At 41.7% G+C, this 19,400-nt stretch overlaps 1 protein-coding gene across 1 annotated transcript; it reads right to left on the bottom strand.

Moving 5' to 3' along the window:
• Window positions 1-5,432: 5,432 nt before the first annotated feature.
• On the bottom strand, window positions 5,433-18,796 carry snx18a (sorting nexin 18a). The gene is made up of 2 exons (XM_042420877.1): window positions 16,546-18,796; window positions 5,433-6,935 (listed from the first exon to the last, which is right to left on the bottom strand). The coding sequence occupies exons 1-2, from the start codon at window positions 18,080-18,082 to the stop codon at window positions 6,682-6,684; spliced, it is 1,791 nt and encodes a 596-aa protein (XP_042276811.1). The 5' UTR covers window positions 18,083-18,796; the 3' UTR covers window positions 5,433-6,681.
• Window positions 18,797-19,400: the final 604 nt, after the last annotated feature.

Raw genomic sequence — 19,400 nt, forward strand, 5'->3', positions numbered from 1 at the left:
AAAGAGAGCAACGTGTTTGACCTCACACCGCCGGCAACCGTTAAATCTTCAAATGTCAGCAGATAACCACAGCAGACCAAACTTTCCAGTTTCACCTCAGTTATGTGAACACACGTCTTGTATGACTGAAAAAGGTGAAGTTGTAATTTTCCACACCTGTGGATCACAGTATATGAACTGTCAGTTGTAGATCTTTACTATAATGTTTATGTTTATTATTATAGATTATCTCCTGTACGGTAATGGTACGAGGATTAAAGGATACGTTCACAGTTTTTCAAGTCTGTGTTAAAACAACACTCAGGTGCCCGTATGAACACTGAAAGAGGTTTTCCTCACTGTAATCATTCTGCCTGTTCATACTGGCTATTAAAAGATCCCCTTCAAATGTACTTTCAATGTCAGTGATGGGGGCCACAGTGTGTCCACTTTTTGTGCAAAAATGCATTTAAAAGTTTATCTGAAGCTTACATGAGGCTTCAGTAGTCTGAGTTAGTCATATCAAGTGGATATCTGCCACATTTACACTCTTTTTAGAATCAAATTCCTCAGACAGAGTTTCTGCGGTGGAAGTATAACAACAAAACAAAGTCAGTCAGCTTCAGGTAAACTTTTAAATACATTTTTGCACAGAAGAAGGTTTGTGGATTTTGGCCTCCATCTCTTATAATGTAAGTGCATTATGAAGGGATCCTCTAATGGTCAGTATAAATAGGAAGAATGATTACAGCAAGAAAAAAAGACACTTGACTGTTGCTTTAAGACAGACTTGAAAAATTGTGAACCCGTCCTTTAAGATGACGTGAAATTGTATTGAAAAATTCACAGGGGACTAACTTATAATGCGTCTCAGGAGGTGGCTGCACAAACACAAACACACACACACACACGCACACTGTTTTTCATAAAGAGATTGTACCATTGGGACTGTAATGTGAAGCCAGAGTCTGAGGGAGTGGTTCTGTGCCCAGGGCCTCAGAGCTCAGTATCCCCTCTGCTGCTCCTGCGACAGTCAGCTGTGTCAGGACAGCGTCTCCTCTCTTCCTCAGTCGACCCAGACTCTGATCAAAGGCCAGTAGAGACCCGGCTGTGATTGAAAACAGATCCAGTAAGAACCCCCCCCCCCCCCCCCCCCCTTCTCCAGCAGGAATATGCTGAATACAGGCAAACACCTCACATTCCAAAAGCATGAACTCTGCAAAAAAAAAAAAAAAAAGAGAGAGAGAGACAGAATCCAAACAGCACTTGAAGTTTGCTTCTTCCTTACATGTGCAGACAAAGAGGGAGGGGGTTTCATTTGTGCTAGAAGGCTGTAAACCTGCAGTGCATGATTTTATCTGTCTCAGCAACTGCACACAATCGGGAATTGATAAAAAAAAAAAAAAAACTGAGACGTCAGTAGATTCCTGAAATGCTTGACCCGTTTGATCGGACATGCGGGTAAGTTTAAATGCATGACACACCAAGAGCCTGAACTAAGCCTGAAGCAACACGCAAAGTGTTACTTCAGTCAGCTTTTGAAGGTACAGGTGCTTTTTTTTTAAGATGCAAACATGAAATAATAAATAAGTAAATCAGCACTTCTTCACTTGCACATCATGACAACACTTCATTTGCAATGTTACCTTCACTTCCTCCTCAAGGTGACATCAGACTGTTCAAGCATAACCACAAACCACCGTCTGCTCCCTGGTCTTTGTTGCAAAGACTGTTCACCTTGTCCGCTTGAATATGTCAGATCAGATTTGAGGTCGAACACGTACAGATCTATTCAAGGAGTTTCCATTTTGAGCAAAAAGCGGCAAAACTTGTTTGCTACCATCAGTTTCATGATGTAATCTATTACAGTAAACTATTACAGGATTAGTGTCAACAGTTTGAGAAATACATTTGAGAAATAAGGAGTGAGAATCAGTTTAATCATCCATTTAGCAGCATCCATCATGTCATCACGGTGATGACAAGACTCGAGGTCACTACACCCAGCGGTTGTTAGCCAAGAAATAATTACAGTGAAACATGTACCATAACTTCTCATTTTGACAGTTTGCTTCTTGTATGGATTAAACAAACACGATGTCATAACTATTGAGCTTTAAAGATGTTTGTAGGCGTTTTTTTTTTTTTACTCTGGAGAGAGTCAGAGCATTTGATTCACCCAGCTTCCAGTATTTATGCAAAGGTACGCTAATTGCCTCCTTGCTGCAGCTCCATAATTAGTGTACAGACATGAAAGTGCCGTCAATCTTCCCACATTGCTCTATAGGCGAGAAAGCAAATAAGTCTATTTCCCAAAATGTTCCCAACTCTTCCCAACTATTTCCTCAGTTTAGTCAAATGTAAATCTGAAAATTTGAATTTGAAAGAAGTCGATTACCGTGCGGTGCAGATGATAGGAAATTGGAGCAATTTGACATTTTAATTTGGACTATTAGGCAATCCCAGCTTGGCAGGCTGAACGTCATGAAATCAGATCCAGTCAACAGCTCCTCTGCAGTTTGATAAATCTAAAGAGGAACAGCTCTTAGTCTGCATTTGACCTGCACAACACTATTAACTATGTAATAACAACAACATCTTCTGTTTTCTCACACCTTGACTTGAAATATGGTCCTGCCACCTAAAACAAACCATTTCCTTGCGACAGAAATCCTGTGTTTAGTTTTTCACTTCCTCTTTCAATATTGGAATATCAAAAGAAGAAATATGAGGGATGAAATCTTTGTGGTTGCTCTCAGGGCATTTCCTGGCATTATAGTGTAACATTTGGAAAGCCTTAATCGGCTGAAGCAATCAGAGGAAGTCAGGGTCAAACTATCACAGTGGCATTTAGTGTAGAATTATGTCCTGGAAAAGAAAAACCAGATACACACAGGTGTTATGGTGATGCCTGAGCAGAGATGTGAGACTTGTGCACAAAGTGAAATCAGTCTGAACACTTTGTTTCAGAAGTTTTTGTCCCCTGTTTTTCTGTTTCACTGAGAAATCAGCCATGAAAGTTGCAGAGGGTGGGTGCAACAGGAATTGGGTGTAATCAACACAAAGATCCGGAGACAATGATTCAGTCCTTTATGAAAGCAATGTGGGCAAATGCGGCGTCAGTGCCAGGTCATTAGTGGGGAAACCCGGCTCTCACAACTACTGTTCTGCTTTTCACTGCCAACTATGGAAACTGATGGAAACAGACCCATTTCTAGATAGAGGACGTGCAAACCTGGTCTTATGACAGGGGGGAAAAATACAGGAGAAGAAAAAACAGAGTGAAAAAATGATATTTGTGCAAGATAGAAGGGAAAATAAACTGTTTAAGTCTCAGTGTTTGTTTTGCGTGAGAGCAGCTGGAAGGAGGTTGAGCCAGACTTTCTCATTTTTGGTCGTCACCATACTGACGACAGAGGTACAGAATGTTTCTGGGTCACATGCGGTGGATTCCAGAGAGCCACTGTCCAAAAAGGAAGAGAGCCAAGTCTCAAGACAACAGTGACGACATATGATTTCGGTGCCAAATCTCTCGATCGTTGAAATGCTACGACAAACAAACTCTGCCAGAAAAATCCCACAGAAAAATCCCACTCCATCTCTATGTTTTTCCGCTCTTCGGCATTTACACTTGTACCGTGCCATGTTATCCCCCCCCCCCCCCCCCAAACAGCATCTGGAGGGTATTTCCGGTGCTGCTCTTGTGGCTGTCAGTTTCACACACTTGATGTTTGTGTGTGTGTATGTGTGTTTGTGTGTGTGTGGAATGTGGTCAGCTGCTGACACTGCTCTGTCTCAAGAGAAATCCAAGTTTGAGTCAAGAGCTGTTGTTTCCTGCCCACCAGACTGTTGTGCCAAAGATGACGATGACATGACTCAAAACATTTGCACACTGCACGCTTTTGCACCACATTAAGCAATAACTCAACCTTCAAGCAATAAATCCCTATGAGGTTATTGATCTAATCATATGTGGGGATAATATTACATTCATTAACAACAATCATGTGTAGCAAAAAGTAGCTGTGTGTAAACTTTCCCAACCAAATTCTTCTTCTTTTGGGCTTTATGCGCCTAACATTTATCAGTTTTACTCATTAAGAACAGCCGAGTCTTCAGGCCTGGAAGAGCAACAATACAAAAAAACCAAAAAAAAACAAGAGCACCCATTTCCCTGGGCGTTGGCAGTATTTGCAGATGGCCTGAAGGATGACACTGCTGTAGGCTGCATGCATCTTGTTAAATTAATGTAGAAAATGAAAACCAGCGATTACAATAGAACGCAGAGGACAGGAAAGGGAAACGAGATGGAGAGAGTTTGCACTTTCCAAGCATCCACGTGACAGGATATTACAGGAATTAAAAGGCATCCTCTTATCCCTTGGGAAATTGATTCATTAACTGCACACTAAGAAGCCATAATGTTTCGGTCTTTAAACGCACATTTAATTAATATCAGTTATAAAGTGCCTTCAATTAGACATTTCAGCAGGAGAATATATAGTCGGTAACCATTCTGTCTAGTATTTCTATGTGTTTCTGTATTCTGGCTTCTAGCAGTAGGAGACAGGAGCAGCCGGGGATGTCTTCATAGGACAGCAGCTCCTCTCTTCCTCATGATCTGCTGCTGGGAACATATTAACATATAAACATACTTAGAGAGCTGGGTGGTTGCATCTTGAGACCCAGCGGTGGTGAAAGCAAGCCATTATTCGTCGTCTTCTTCGGCGGACCTGCTCGCTGTCACATCTGTCAAGCTGGATTCTCATCTGACAAAAACAAACTCTGTCCCTTTGTCACACAAGGACAAGACTGTCTATTCGCCTCAAGACAGAGAACAAAGGGCCAGCTTTCGTTACAATTGTGTATAGGCAGGAATTTTTCACACGTATCAGGCAATCTGCTCACGAGGAGGAGAAAATCTTATCTCCACTAGGCATTGTTTTGCAACTTTGTTATCTTAGGTGGTGGTGATGGCAGCTAATGAAAACCTCTCCCAGCTGTTTCTGACCTTTATCCTGTTCACTACATGTTGACTGTCATCCGCCCCGCCACTTTTTAACAGTGGCCAGATGTCCCAGATGGCGGGCCGGGCTGTGCGCTGTCAGCAGATCTGTGAGCCAAGCGTGAGCTTAGCATGAAACACTGACACGGCACACCAGTCCTCCAGGGACACAGCAGAAAAGCAGGCAAGGAAACCTGCAGAGCCGCTCAGTTCGTTCTCTTTGTCTCTGTCGTTATAAAACGGTCAGGTGGTTACGTGACATAGGTTGTATACGTGCCACAGTATGCATCTGAGGTATTTTGAAAGGCCATTGAGAGGTCAAATGAACCTGTCAGCACATATATAGTTGCACTTTTTCCATGTTGTTCACTGTATTCTGAATGTGATCAGTCCAATCAGTCAGTTCAACACTCAATACTTTGACACAGAAACACACAGGACCAACAAACAGCTTTCTGTGAAATTTATTTTGCTTCTCTGCTTCTACATCAATCTCTTCATGATGCAACCAACATCATGAAGGTTAAAAACGGTTGAACTGTCTATTAGAAAGACTGCATTAATAAAAACAGATGAGGAACCCTCTACCCTCTAAACAGCCTTCCTCTGACACTATCCCAAAACTAACCAACGGTTTTTTCTCGACACAAATTCAGGTATCAGGCATAGAAAGTGTTCATTACACTCATCCCTACCATTCTGAAAGCTTAAAACCAGCGACAGTACTGGCTGTGCCATGTGTAAGGCATGGGTTCCTCTCGTCAAAGCAGGTAATCCTCTCTTGATCCTGACTTTGTCACACTGTGTGCGTGTGTGCGTGCGCTGAAAATCAAATCCCGGGGTCCTCTGGGAAAACGGCACAATCGAACAATATTATCTCCCGACACTGCTCTCGTCCAAAGCACAGTGCTCTTTTTTTTTTATTTTCAAAGACTGCAAAATTTGTAGCTTTGTAAAAACAAATAGAATATATTTCTACATATACAGTATATAAAGCTTTTTTTTTAGTATCTAGTAACAAAAAATGACCAGAGAGACGTAATCTGAAGGCACAGCGAGACAGTGGTGACGGTGGCTGCTCAGCGTGGAGACTGTAAACATTTTGTCCTGTTTGTCGAGGAGGAGAGAGAGAGATACCAGGAAGGGCTTGAGTGTTTCCAGAAGGCAGTGTGGTAGCCACGAGAGCATGGCTGCTCCTGGAGTGGCAGTCACTTCAATAGTCAGTTAAAAACAGTGTTATAAGGCTAAAAAAAACAAAAAAAACACTTGATATATGAGATCTTGCAGCAGCGGATAAAAGGTTCTCTCTCTGCAGGTCATAACATTGATTAGATTTTATTCCCCAAGTGGTGCACCATCATTATCATTGAGTCCTATCAAATCTGAAGGCATAAAAAGTCTTAAAAGTTGGCCTGACTTTGTTGTATTAAGTGTCCTTTCTTAATTAAGGACATCCAGCCCCCCCCCCCCCCCCCAAAAAAAAATGTGGCCAACACACACAGAACCCTGGATTTGGTTGAAATTTTATTATTATTGGAGCGTTATCTCCTTGAATGTCCCTCCCTGCTGGATGAACAGCATTCAGCGGTGTGTGATTTCTGGCTGTTCTCCGCCAAACGACGCCACTGGCTGGCCGAGGGAGGCGCATGGCCATTGATCACCAAGGTCTACACCGACGGGCTGCCGCGAGCGATCCGTTACGCGTTGTCGTATTTCTGCAGGGCCTCCTCTAGCTTGCCGGTGATTTTCTGGAAGAAGGCGATCTGCTGCTGTAGGTAGTGCTGCATCTGCGCCTTGAAGTCGCGCACACGGATCTGGTGGAAGTGCTGGATCTCAGCCAGCGTGGCGCAGGAGATGATGTTGCAGCGCTCGTTGATGCCTTCCGCCTGCGCCCGGTCCATCTTGCCCTCCTCCACGTGCTTCTGGCTCTCTTTGACCTTCGTCAGGGCTCCTGTTTGGGGATGAAAGACAGCAGAAACGGAGAGTTAGCTAATGATTTCCTCTCTTTCCCACGTGTATTACTGTTATTGTGTTTCCTTTTTTTAAACTCCTTTATGAGAATGCATGCTCTATAAAAGAGAAAACACCCACACCTTTTTATTTATCACTGCTCAATCACAGGGGAAGTCCTCTTTAGACATTTTTAACCAGTGTGGGAGAACAGCCCAAAAGTAGGTTCCTTAAGACATCAGATTTTATTTCCCTAAGTTTAACCTTTAACTTTTCAAAGTTATGCAACTTTCAGACTCCTTAACGGGAAAGTTAATAATAAGCTGAATATTCTTTGCTACACAGAATCAAGAGCTTGACAGTAAATCTATAACTTTAAGGAACAGACCAAAATAGTTTGAAGACTCTTAGCATGAACAATTTGTTCCAAACTCCCTGAGAACCAGAGCCACATCTGTGTCTATAGTTGGGAAATGTGAGTGGGCTCTGACTCTAAAAATACCTCACATTATGTCACTTAAAAGGCTTTTCTAAACAACCTTTTAAGGCAATTTTGATACCATCTACCAAGGTTGTTGGCAACTTCAAGGACATAATATTAACACGGGCAACTGCCTACCTCATGTGCACAAGTCTGTTGGCTATTCTTGGAGTCTGACATTTTCAGATCATTCAGACATAATTTTACGAAAGCACAACTCTTTAAAGGTTTTACACTCTTTGGGGGATGTTTGATTCTAAAATTTCAGTTACTTTGCATATAAGATATTTCCCATTATAGTCACTGAGTGGTTATTACTGTGTTTCAATTTCATTTTGAATGCAGTTGACATAGCTTTGATCTCTGTCTTTGTATTAGAGAGGAGGAGCACTACCGGAAAGGTTAGTTGTAGTAAGTATTTAGATCCTTTACCTAAGTAAATGTAGCAACACTACACTATAAAAACCCTCCTTGACAAACAAAAGTCCTAGATTGAAAATATTACTTGAGTAAACATATGTAAGTATTATCAAAATGTACTTTGCTATAACTGAAGTATCAAAAGTAAAAGTACTCACTCTGGTGAGTGATAAACTATAAAATATTATTATTGAATTATTATTACTGATGCATTTTTATGTAAATAGCATTTTACTGTTGTAATTGGTCGAGGTGGAGCTAATCAATTACATTAAAACTCTATATTACTAATTGGTGGTTTAATATATAACAAAGCATCATATTTTATAAACTCATTTTATATTTTATATGTAAAACCTTAATGACTTCAGTACCTGCTTCACTACTGACAGTACACTCCACTGTATCACACATCGCACATGTAGTTTCCACACCACCAGGAAGTTGTCGCTGTGGTGGACTCTTGTGGTGTGAGTGGACTAAGACATGATTCTTAAAACCTCCCATTTTCACACAGTCAACTGTCACTGCTGCTGCTTCCTCTTAAAAAAAAAAAAACCCTAAAGAAAACCCACAATGCCGAGTTTTGCTTGCTGCAGAATGAGCCTTCGGCCATTTTGGTGCCAAACCGAGAAATTAGCCTACAACTTTCCAGACAGATGGTTCGATGGGAGCGGAAGGCAGGGTCAACACACCAGGAGCTCATGACAGATGACTTATCAAACTGATGACATTTTCTGACTAAGGAAAGGAAGAAATGTCATGAGCAATAAGTATTAAGTTGAAACGCGAGAGACACTGACAGGACACGACCTCCTGTCTGAACTAACTACTTAAAAATATTCATATGTCACAGCTGGAAGCGGCGAGGACAGCCAAAGAAAGAGACACATTGCTTCGGGGATGTGACATGAATGCTAATATACTGTATGAATGTTTACATCCTTTCTTAGTGTTTATTAAGGTTCTTAAAGCGTGTTCTTCTCAAAAGCAATTATACGCTTTATAACTTGATTTCCAGGACAAAGACAGGATGTTTGAAATGTGTTTCCTTTTTTTTTTTTTTAAATTAGCTTTGCAGCCTTTGTGATATTCCAAACACATACAGGAGGTACAGACAGAAGTCTTGTTGCTCGTGTAACAGAGAAGCGAGTGCAACAACAAGACTGTTAATCAAATGTTTAGAGCTGAAACAATTAGCTGATTAACTGAGTGACAAATGACTCTTAAAAATAATTGATTCAGTCATTTTTAAAACAAAAAAAAACCTGGACATTACTCAGTTCCAGCTTTTAAATTATTCAGATTTATTGTTCGTGTGTTTTAAATTAAATTTCAAATGACACACTCATAGTTCCTTGTTCATGTGGTTACAGCTTTGAGGGGCTCGATGTGTAGTAAGACAGAAACCGACACACTCTGGGTTTTTTTGCAGGTGTGATGTTAAAATGTGTGTGAGTGTCGACATTGACGTGTTGTAATCTTTCAGAATGACACAGACGACATGCAGTAAGATGAGAGCAACACCCTGACAGACAGCGTAATCCTCCCAGTGCTGGCTTTAGGGCGGGATGCGAAGGTGGGATTTGTGCCTTTAAGGCATGCAGCAAAACTTCCTGTGTTGGCCTGTCATGAGATTTTCTAGTCATTATGTGAGCTTAGTCATAGCATCATGTTAAAGGTCTGATTCAGACTGATTGTTTCCTGAAACACAAGACCACAGATTACACACTGACCCAGCCATGCATTTATTTTGGCTTCTGACTACCCTTAAATTCAGCTTTACTAATTAACTGAAGCAACATCTCGATGTCCAAGCCAAGTTCACAAAAAAAAATCTTTACGGATGCCTTTTTCTTCAAAACTTGCAGCACTCAACATGTAAAGGCTTTATATTACAGCACACAGAGAAAAGAAATATGCTGACAAAAGCCTCCAAAAAAGACATTTCTTCGCCCCCCCCCCCCCCCCCCCCCCCCCCCCCCCCAAAAAAAAAAAACTGTGCCCAGTCTGCCTTCTGGCTGTACTGTAGCTCCCTCAGCTGCAGTTTAACCCAGATCTTTGAAATTCTTCTAATGCAACACAGATTGAACATGACAGAAAAAAAGAGGCAAAGATAACAGGGAAAGAGAGACAGGGGGTAGAAGAGAGAGAGACAGAGAGAAAGAGAGAGAGAGAGAGAGAGAGAGAGACAGGAACAAACACAGCTGTCCAAAGACTTAAATGCCAATCCCAAAGGTGTTTACTGTACCTTAAAGGTCTCTGGCTTCCTGCATTTTAAAAGCTCACTAATGGACTAAGGAGGAATAATTGTTACCATGGAGACTTTATGAGAAAGGCAAGAGTTCAGTCATAAAATATGGTGTCAGCAAACTGTAACATACAGAGCCTTGTCGTTTTTACAGCGGCTGTATGTAAGCTACGCAGACCTCCTGCAAAAACAGAAGCACCGATAAAACGTTGAGTCTGTCAAGTAGATTATTTTATTATTGATTCATTGGCTGAATATTTTCTTGATTAAACGATTGTGAATCAGTTTCCCAGAGCCCAAATTGAAGTGAATCTTATCTCGGCTTGTTTTGTCTGAACAAAAGTCCAAAACCTGACGACATTTCCTTTTATTTTCATTTCATTGTCATATGTGACAAAGAAAAGCAGCAAATCTTCACATTTGAGAAGCAAATGTTTGGCATTTTCCTTTTAACAACTAACTGATTAACTGACTAATTGTTTCAGTCGACTGTTTTCAAGTTGAACCTGAAAGAAACAAACTTTTTCAAATCTTTAAATACAAAAAAACCCCAATCTTTTTTTAAAAACCTTTTTTTCAATTCCAAACTAAATTCTTTGAAGCTTATTTGGCCGGACATCTTGGAGCCCTTTTTGCAACAATAACCAATTCAAAAAAAACCATTTCTCTACAATAGATCCTCTTTGGGATTATTAAGTCATGCAGTATTGCATTCAATGTCTCATTGAACTCTTGCTTCAGTCATCTTTGCTTTCCTGAGTCACAGCCAGTATTTCCCCTAAACTTTTATCAATTTAAACTCTTTTATATGAACCTGTGAAGATTTATGATTGGCGTCCCTCGCCTACAGTGATATTTTGCAGTGTCACAGTAAAAGCCTGATGAACGCCTCAAAGGAAATCCTCCCTGGGTGTGTGGAGATGGCACCGAGCCGTCCTGGGCTCACTGGAGGCAGCAGTTTCAGCTCTTACGTAATCCCTGGTTACACAACACCGCAGCTACTGGGAGCCTGTGACCCGAACAACCGGCGGCAATACCCATCTCATCATTCTCCACCACCTCGGTCGTTCCACTTGCGCATTAGAGGACATTTAAATGGAACTATGTAACTATATACCAGACGGACCCGCAGCGTTCGTACTGAAGGCTGCTGACTCAGCGGGAAAACCTGACGTCCTTGTAAAATCGGTGCTTTCCCTTACTTGCCAGCCATTGTTTTATCATTTCATGTTGTGATAAAACTGTGATGAGATCAGACAAAACAGAGCTCTTTGTAATGTGCTGAATAGAGAAAATCAACATGGGAAAGAATGCTTTTACTTACTGTCCCTTCCTACTGGGTTCATACTTTAGAGGATGTCGTCTCCTGTATGCAGTCTTTTAAGAAAACTGATTAAATTACAGGCGTTAAGTATGTAAATGTGATTGAGTTCACTCATCTTTGCGTTCAGGTTCATCAGTGTGTGTTCTTTCCTGAAAATATGACCTTTAATTTAAGTTTTTGTCGGTTTGATTTAAACACAAACCATCTCTAAAACATAACACCTGTTGTCTGAACATTTTTACCGACTAAAATAATCTTCTAAGCAAACTTAAAAGTGGGTGGTGCTCTATTATTGTAGCTAAAGTGAACATATGCGTCGGTCTAAAGTCAACAGAAAGTTTGTCCTCAAAGTAGCACCAAAGGCAAGATCAATATTATCACACTGAGCGAGTGTTTGAACAAGAATGTACAGTGCGGCATAACTGGTTGTTCTACAATATTCTCGAGAAACAAAGACGGTGTGAGCTGTGTTTAAAAAAAGAGAGATGTGTGTTTTCACTTCTGCATATGTGCACCATTTTTAGACCAAACCATACGCAGTCAAAGATATTCAATTAACTTCTCCTTTGTGCTTTAATAACGCAGAATAAGAGCATTGTTCTAAAGAAAAGTTACTTTATGGATTATAAACAGTGAACATTTATGACAGCTTTCTCCTCCCTTCCCTTTTTTGTCAAGAGCTTGAAATAAGCAGAGAGCAACAAAAGCCCCTAATGCAGTTAAAGCCACAATATCAGGTTAAGGTAAAAATAAATGATGTGAGGCTCAATATGTTTTTGAAATGTATCATATCTGAGCTAGTATTGTCCCAGCCAAACTCCACGCCAATGGCTAATGGAGTCCCTGTAGAGGTAGAGATCAATAGAGTGATGTTCAATGTCCCTCTGTGGGAAAGCTCACATTTCCCCGCTCATTTCCATGAGGACATATTAAAAAAAAAAAAAACGTCTGTCTGGAGTCTGAAGTCCCAATGAGACAGATACAGGCAGCTAAAAATGGAAATCAGCTGTTGATAAGACCGATAAGAGCTGCTTTGACGCGTTTCTCCTAAATAGCTGCGATATGACTGCAAGACCACCGCCACCAGAGACACAGATAACCTCCTAAATAGGAGGACGTTAAGCTTATTAGCCTCAACCTGTACTTTCAAAGCTGCCATGGTAACCATTTCACTTTCTGGATGGCTTTAAAATTTTAATTAACCAATTCAAGAACACAGCACTATTTCAATCCCACCTGACCTACTTGGGCCAAACGGTTTTCTGTGTGACCACTCGTGTAGTGGAAACGTGCACTTTGGTCTTTGACAACAGAGGATGTGGCCTAGCCTCTCTACAGGTGTCAAACTATAAGAGTACAGCAATAAGCCTCACTTCATAATAGAAGAATAGCACTTGTGGATACTTCCTCCAGATGTTTATCAAGGAAGGTGTATTAAAACCTGGCGACACATGGGATTGACATAAACAGGGATTGTATTTTTAAATATATAAAAGAGGGAGAAGAAGACACCAGCAGACTACGGGAGGTGATACTGTCTTCACACAAAGATTTGCCAGCGAACTACAAGCTGTCAGTGTTTATTGTTTCATCAAAGGTTGCAAATTCTTTCAGGTACCTGTCTGCATAATTACAGTCAATGAATTGCAGTATTAACAGCTGTTAAGCGCCGCACGATCCCACAAGACCTTGAGCCGAGCAGACTACAAGTAGACTTTAGAAGGTGAATGTCAAGTACCTTCTGCAGCAGGTATATTTGCATTTAACACTACCTGGAAACATGCAGGCTATTTGTGTAACAAGCAGCCATTCATTTGTCATGAAAGGGGGGAATTTTTATGATATTAAACTCTTCGAACTGTGCACACCCCTCGTAATTAGTCTGCAAATCTATTTTTTTGTTCATAAATACCTTATCGGTCATTAATAAACAGGTGATGAATCCTTAATGGAGCTTGCAGAGAGCATTGTGATTTGAATAAATGTAAATGTGAAGAACACAGCAATAAATACAAATAAATACACTTCAGATTTAACCCGGAAAAGCCTCTATGTACAAAAATATGCATGAGCTGCATAAAGAAGAAGTTGACATGTTTTCGTTTTTGTATATTCTAGGCCACTTTAGGAGAAGTAAGTTATTAAATTTCTGGCTAAAAAAAAGGTGTTTACAGTGTTTTTACTGCTCTCAAATGTAAAAAAAAGGTTCAAATTTGACCTGAATAGAATGTTAATGTAAGGGTTAATCTAGTCCAGGCTCATTAACTGCCCCAATATATCACGTCACTATGCGCCATAATAAATGTTTATAGCCTGGAGCAGACAGTAGCACAGTATAGACCAGCAGAAGGCCCGGTAGTGTGAGTGCTTGCACCAACATTTTGCTTGCAGAGGTTTTGACGGAGACGGATAACCTGGGATGACTATGTGTTTTTGTCTTTTACTTTCCACAAAAATAAGAAGTCACTAGGAGTGTATTCATTGCTTGCATAATGATTAAGTGAAAAAGGAATGCAAGCGTAAAAAAAAAAAAACTGGCTCAACCGGGCTAAAATAAATAGAGCCTCAGTCCATTAAATGCAAGATGAGATCAAAGTCATTCTGGATTTCAATATGCAACATGTGACTCTCCTTTCATCTGCTGCATGCTCTGCTTTTCCCGTCAGCTTTGTATCAAGTCTCTCGGGCTGTTGAAGCCCCGTTTCACTGCGCTCTGTCATCTTTTCTCTACATTTAGCCTGCAGCAAGGTCTTCTGTATTGCGGTATCAAATCAGAGTTTCTTATCTGCAGAATTAGCCTTGGCTTATCACACCAGATTGAGTAAATGGCTCTGTCACCTTATTTGGGCTATGTGTGGTTCATGGCGAACTTGATTTAAGCTGACTGGGATGTTTGTGGTCCGCTGCAGCCTAAACACAGTCCGTCCTGTTTTGCCCACTGTTGTTTATTGTGGACTGACAGGGCCCCAAATCATTGACTAAAAAGTCCACTGTAAGTTCACAGAAAAACTGCAAACTTCAGATGCGGCTCTACTAAAAGACACACGTTGTGGCTTGAAAGTCCGCTTTTTGAATCCATATACCTGGTAAATTAAATACCGGACACCACAGGGGGACTCACTCTGGCTGCTGGATGAAAAGATTAATTTCCCATCCTGATCTGAGAGCCATGTGATCGTAGTAAGGTGGAGCACTGGGACTGCACATAATTCATGGTATGAGAGGGATTAGTTCACATTATCCTCTAATCTTGCAATTCTGTATAGGCCTGTATGGTGTCCTACATGACACTGGTTCAGTCAGGACTCTCAACATCATGTTAGAGCTGCAACGATTAGTCGGTTAGTTTCCAACTTTTAAATAAATCGCAGACTATTTTGGTAATCGGTTAATCGTTTTGAGTCATTTTTAAGAAGAAAATTGCCAAATTCTCTGATTTCAGCATCTCAGATGTGAATATTTTCTGGTTTCTTTAGTCATCTATTATAGTAAACTGAATATCTTTGGGTTGTGGACTGTTGGTTGGGACGAATTTGAGACCTTTTAAGTTGCATCTTGGGCTTTGGGAAACAGTCATTAAAAGGTTTTCACCATTTTCTGACATTTTATGGATCAAACAACTCATCAATTAATCAAGAAAACAGATAAACAGATTAACCAATAATGAAATGATCGTTAATGCAGCTCTATTTCATATGATTCAAATAGAAACCTACTAAATGAAAGCACTAATGCACATCAACCATGTAATGTTGAGAAAGCAGTAAGTCAGGTTCAACCTGATCAGAGGTGTTGGTTTGAGCTGGTTTTATTTATATATCATTTTCCCATCAGAAAGTCGCAATTGTGCCACATTCTCATATATGGTAAACAACAGTGAGGGCTTCTCTCTAAACAGCATATGCAATAAATTCTGTGCCTCTTGCATAACAGTGTTGCCTCTCATGAGAGTGACATTTACCACACAATGAGAACAATCATTGGCTTAGGGTCATGTGGGAGGATGGCCTGGATAAGTCTAACATTGACTTTCTGGACAAAAACAATTATTTATAACCGATTCAGCTGCATGAAGTTTACATTTCCGACAGCGGTGAGATCAACAAGTCAGGTAGGACATTCTCCATCTCCCAAGCATTAATATAATAGTTCACCAGTAAATGGAAAATCAAACACAGCATTCAGTCAAGTGGGTGTTGCCCCACTTGACTCAGCAGGTGGGACAAACCGGGAGCTACATGTAAACCAATCTCCCAATGCAAACACCGCCTATTTGTTTTGCAAAGCGACATAAGCTACTATTATGACCTCACTGCTAAAACTTCCTGCAACAAATTACACAGTTTATTTTGTTATGGACAGCAAACACACTTATTTCTTTACTTTATAACCTGTTGATTGTATCTCAGCCAAACTTGTGGTAGAAAGGAAGGTTTGGAAACTGGGTTTATGATCCCAGAGGTGGCATGTTTTTCATTTTATATGTGCATATGTGGTGAATTGTAAATTGACTGGAACCCTGGAATTATAAGGAACATAACTGGCCAAGTTTTTTTTGAAGAGATTTGTCTCCCAGTGTAGCTCTGAGCTTTATTTCAGTGGTGTGTCTTTTTCATGTTGCCTTATTTGTTTTTTTTAGTATTCAGTGTTTTTTTTTCAGTTCAAAAAGATGATTTGATTAATCTGTCAATTATTTCCTTGATTAATCAATTAGTTTAAAATGGCAGTAAAAGGGGAAACATGTCGATCACTGATTCCCAAAGCTCAAGGTGACATCCTCAAATGTTGTTTTGTGCTGACCAACAGTCCAAAACCTAGATAGATATTCAGTTTCTATCATAGAAGACTAAAGAAACCAACAAATATTCACATTTAAGAATCTGTAGCCAGAGAATTTGGCTTTTTTTTCTTTAAAAAATGTCTCAAAATGACTATTTGATTATCCAAATAGTTGGCAATTAATCTTCTGTCAATCGACTGATCATTGCAGCTCTAAACAAATGAAACTAAAAGAAAGGGTTGGCCACAAGCTGTACTGATGTCATGTATGAATAGACTTTACAAAAATACCAGTTTGGCTTCTGTGAAAGCAACTTTGAGAAAATGATAAGGTGATGACAGTGTTGTTATTTTACCTTTCTGTACGTGGATGATGTCTGGGTAGTTTGCCAGGTGACCCTGATATAGAGCTAACAAATCTGTGATTGGGTCAAGATCCTTGCTGGGCTGCTCAGCAAAATACTCCCCAATGGCTTCATACGCATCCCCAGTGAAGGAAATGGCCTGGTTGAGTCCAGCAGAGTACGCCTGCTGGTCCATTTCAAAGGCTTGGCTGAGGACCTTGAATGACATCCCTACTTTCTGATACTCCTTCTTAAAGCCGCTGATCTGCTTGCGGGCGAACTCGCCCACAGTGGCGTTGAGCTGCAAGGTGCTGTCGTCCATCCTTTTGGTGAATGTCTTGAATCCGTCTATTTTGCTCTCCACCTCCTGAAAGTCAAGCGGAGCCGCGGGGGTGCTGATGGTGAGAAAGAAGTTCGCCCCGACCATCTCGTCCTTCTCTGCCTTCCTCTTACCCTGCTTCCAGGCCTTCTCGTCTGTGCTGTTGCAGGTGAGGAAGTGCTGGAAAACATCACACTTGGCCAGGACAGGGTGGCTGGTCATGTGGCTCATCCACCATATCAGGCCTTTCCTCCTCTTGGAGATGAAGTCCTCCTCAAAGCGCCCGGTGGCCTGCTTCTCCGGGATATGGGGCACTGAGATAACTGGGAATTTCTCCACCAGCCGAGCGTACAGCCAGTCAAAGTGCTTATACCTCCTGTTCACTTGGTTCTGCGTGTGGGTGGGTGTCAGCTTATAGGAGATGTAGCTTTTCATGCCCTTGAACTTTGTCTGTTTGGTGGGGTCGTCAATTGTACAGGTGAAGGGGTACGGGTTCTCCTGCCACTCTGGACCATACTGACCCATCACCACGCAGATCTTATCCCCGTCCTTCACAAATCCTGATGCCTCCCCGAGCACAAACGCCTCCCCTCCTGACTTCACAAAGGTGGAGAACCTGTTCAGGTTTCTGCTGACTGTGGCAGAGCTCTTTGCTTGCTGTGCGTTACCTCGTTGCATCGAGGACGTTGACACCCTGTAAGTGGATGGCCCGTTGCCTTCAAAGTCATGATACCTTCCTCCCACAGTCCCCGGCTCGTCCGCCACAGTGGAGCTGTCATCCCAGTCATCATCCCAGTCATCATCACTGCCTTGGCTGGGCTGATGGTAAGAGTGCTGCTGCTGTGGAGGATGCTGCTGTAGTTGTTGTTGTGTGGGGGCTGGGAAAGAGGTGAAACCAGGAGGAGACGGCTTTGGAAAGTTCTCAACTTTATTCTGAGGCTTATAAGAGCCGTCAAAACCTTCTGGTGGGATGTTGGCGTAACGGGAGTCCGGGTAAGTGTCCCCAGATGTGTTGCAGCTGTTGTTGTTGAACGTGGAGGCGGCGTCGCTCCTCAGCACCTCCACGTAGGAAGCGGGGAACAGTCCCCTCTCTCCTTTGCTGTTCACCCCCTCAAACCAGCCCTCAATGTCCTGTTCGCTGTACAAAGTGAGGACTTCGTTCTCCCGCACCGACACCTCTCCAGGGTTTTCGGAGTTGAAGTCATACAGCGCCCTGGCTCTGAGCGCCATGATTCACCGCAGCTGGCAGGAGAAGAGCAGGACAGCGGGCTAACTTATGGCAGGCTGGCCGGGGGCAGAGAGAAGCGCAGCGGGCAGCCCACCCGAAACTACTCCTGAAACTCCGCGAACAAACTTCTCGCAGTTGTGAGGAAAAAAAATCCCCGTTTGTATCCCCTGTTCAATGCGGTCCTCCCCTCTTGGTCCAGATCCTGGAGGAAACTGCGGTGTTTTTTAATCCAGAGGTTGCCGTGTGTGGAACTGGAGCGACGGTATTTTTCCGCTACAACAACATTAATCTGTGCTCCTCCAGCCTCCCTCCGATCCGCCTCGGACGCTTCTGCCTTCGCTTGCTGCGCAGCAACAGCACGTCGGCCAGGCTGAATAATCGAGGGCGGAGCTACAACATGCTGCAATCATCCAACCCAGACAACACAAATCAACCGCCTGTGTGTACTCAGAGAAGCTTTTCCAGACTTTATAGGAGCTTCATGCCCAAGTATCACAGAGCTCCCTCACCAGACTATGAGGAATTTCTGTCCCTAAAAGCCTCTAGTAGTCATTGCAGGCTGCTAATGCAAACTTCAAACACACTCGGGGTTTTACCCAGGATTTTTAAAAATACTGATACATACACGTGACTTTTATGGTTTTTGTATGTTTTGATTATGATAATGACTAACTAGAAGGCTTTGAGGTATGCGATTTCATCATTAAAGGGCGTGTGCACATTTTTTCCAAGTCTCTCTTAAAACAACAGTCAGGAGCCAAAATGAAAATTGAAACAGATTTTTCTTGCCATAATCATTCCTCCTGTTCATACTGGCCATTAGAAGATCCTTTCATAATGCATTTACTATTTAAGTGATGGGGACAAAATCCACAAGCCTCCTTCTGTGCAAAAATGTAGTTAAAACTTTATCTTAAGCTAATGTGAAGCTTCAGTCATCCAAATGAGTCAAATCAAGTAGATATTTTTCAACGTTACAGTCTTTTTAGTGCCAAAGTTCCTCTTTTTGTCACTATACTTCCAACGAAGCTCAACAGGGAAACAAAAAGAGGGAATTAGATGCTAAAAACACTGTAAATGTGGTAGATATGAATACTTGATATGATTAACTCAGACTGCTGAAGCCTCATATAAGCTACAGTTAAATGCATTTTTGCACAAAGTGACTGTGTGGACACACTGTGGATTTTGGCCCCCATCACTTACATTGAAAGCACATTTGAAGGGGATCTTTTAACAGCCAGTATGAACAGAAGGGATGATTACAGTGGGGAAAACCCATTCACTGTTCATATGGGCACCTGATTTGTTTTAAGACGG

This window comes from Thunnus maccoyii, chromosome 9 (assembly GCF_910596095.1).
Source record: "Thunnus maccoyii chromosome 9, fThuMac1.1, whole genome shotgun sequence".
In the NCBI taxonomy this organism is placed as follows: Eukaryota; Metazoa; Chordata; class Actinopteri; order Scombriformes; family Scombridae; genus Thunnus; species Thunnus maccoyii.

Coding starts and splice junctions, on each gene's coding strand:
- snx18a (XM_042420877.1), bottom strand. CDS start 18,082: ATGGCGCTCAGAGCCAGGGCGCTGTATGACTTCAACTCCGAAAACCCT. Junction 6,936..16,545: donor CATCATCCACGTACAGAAAG/GTAAAATAACAA, acceptor ATCCCCAAACAG/GAGCCCTGACGAAGGTCAAA.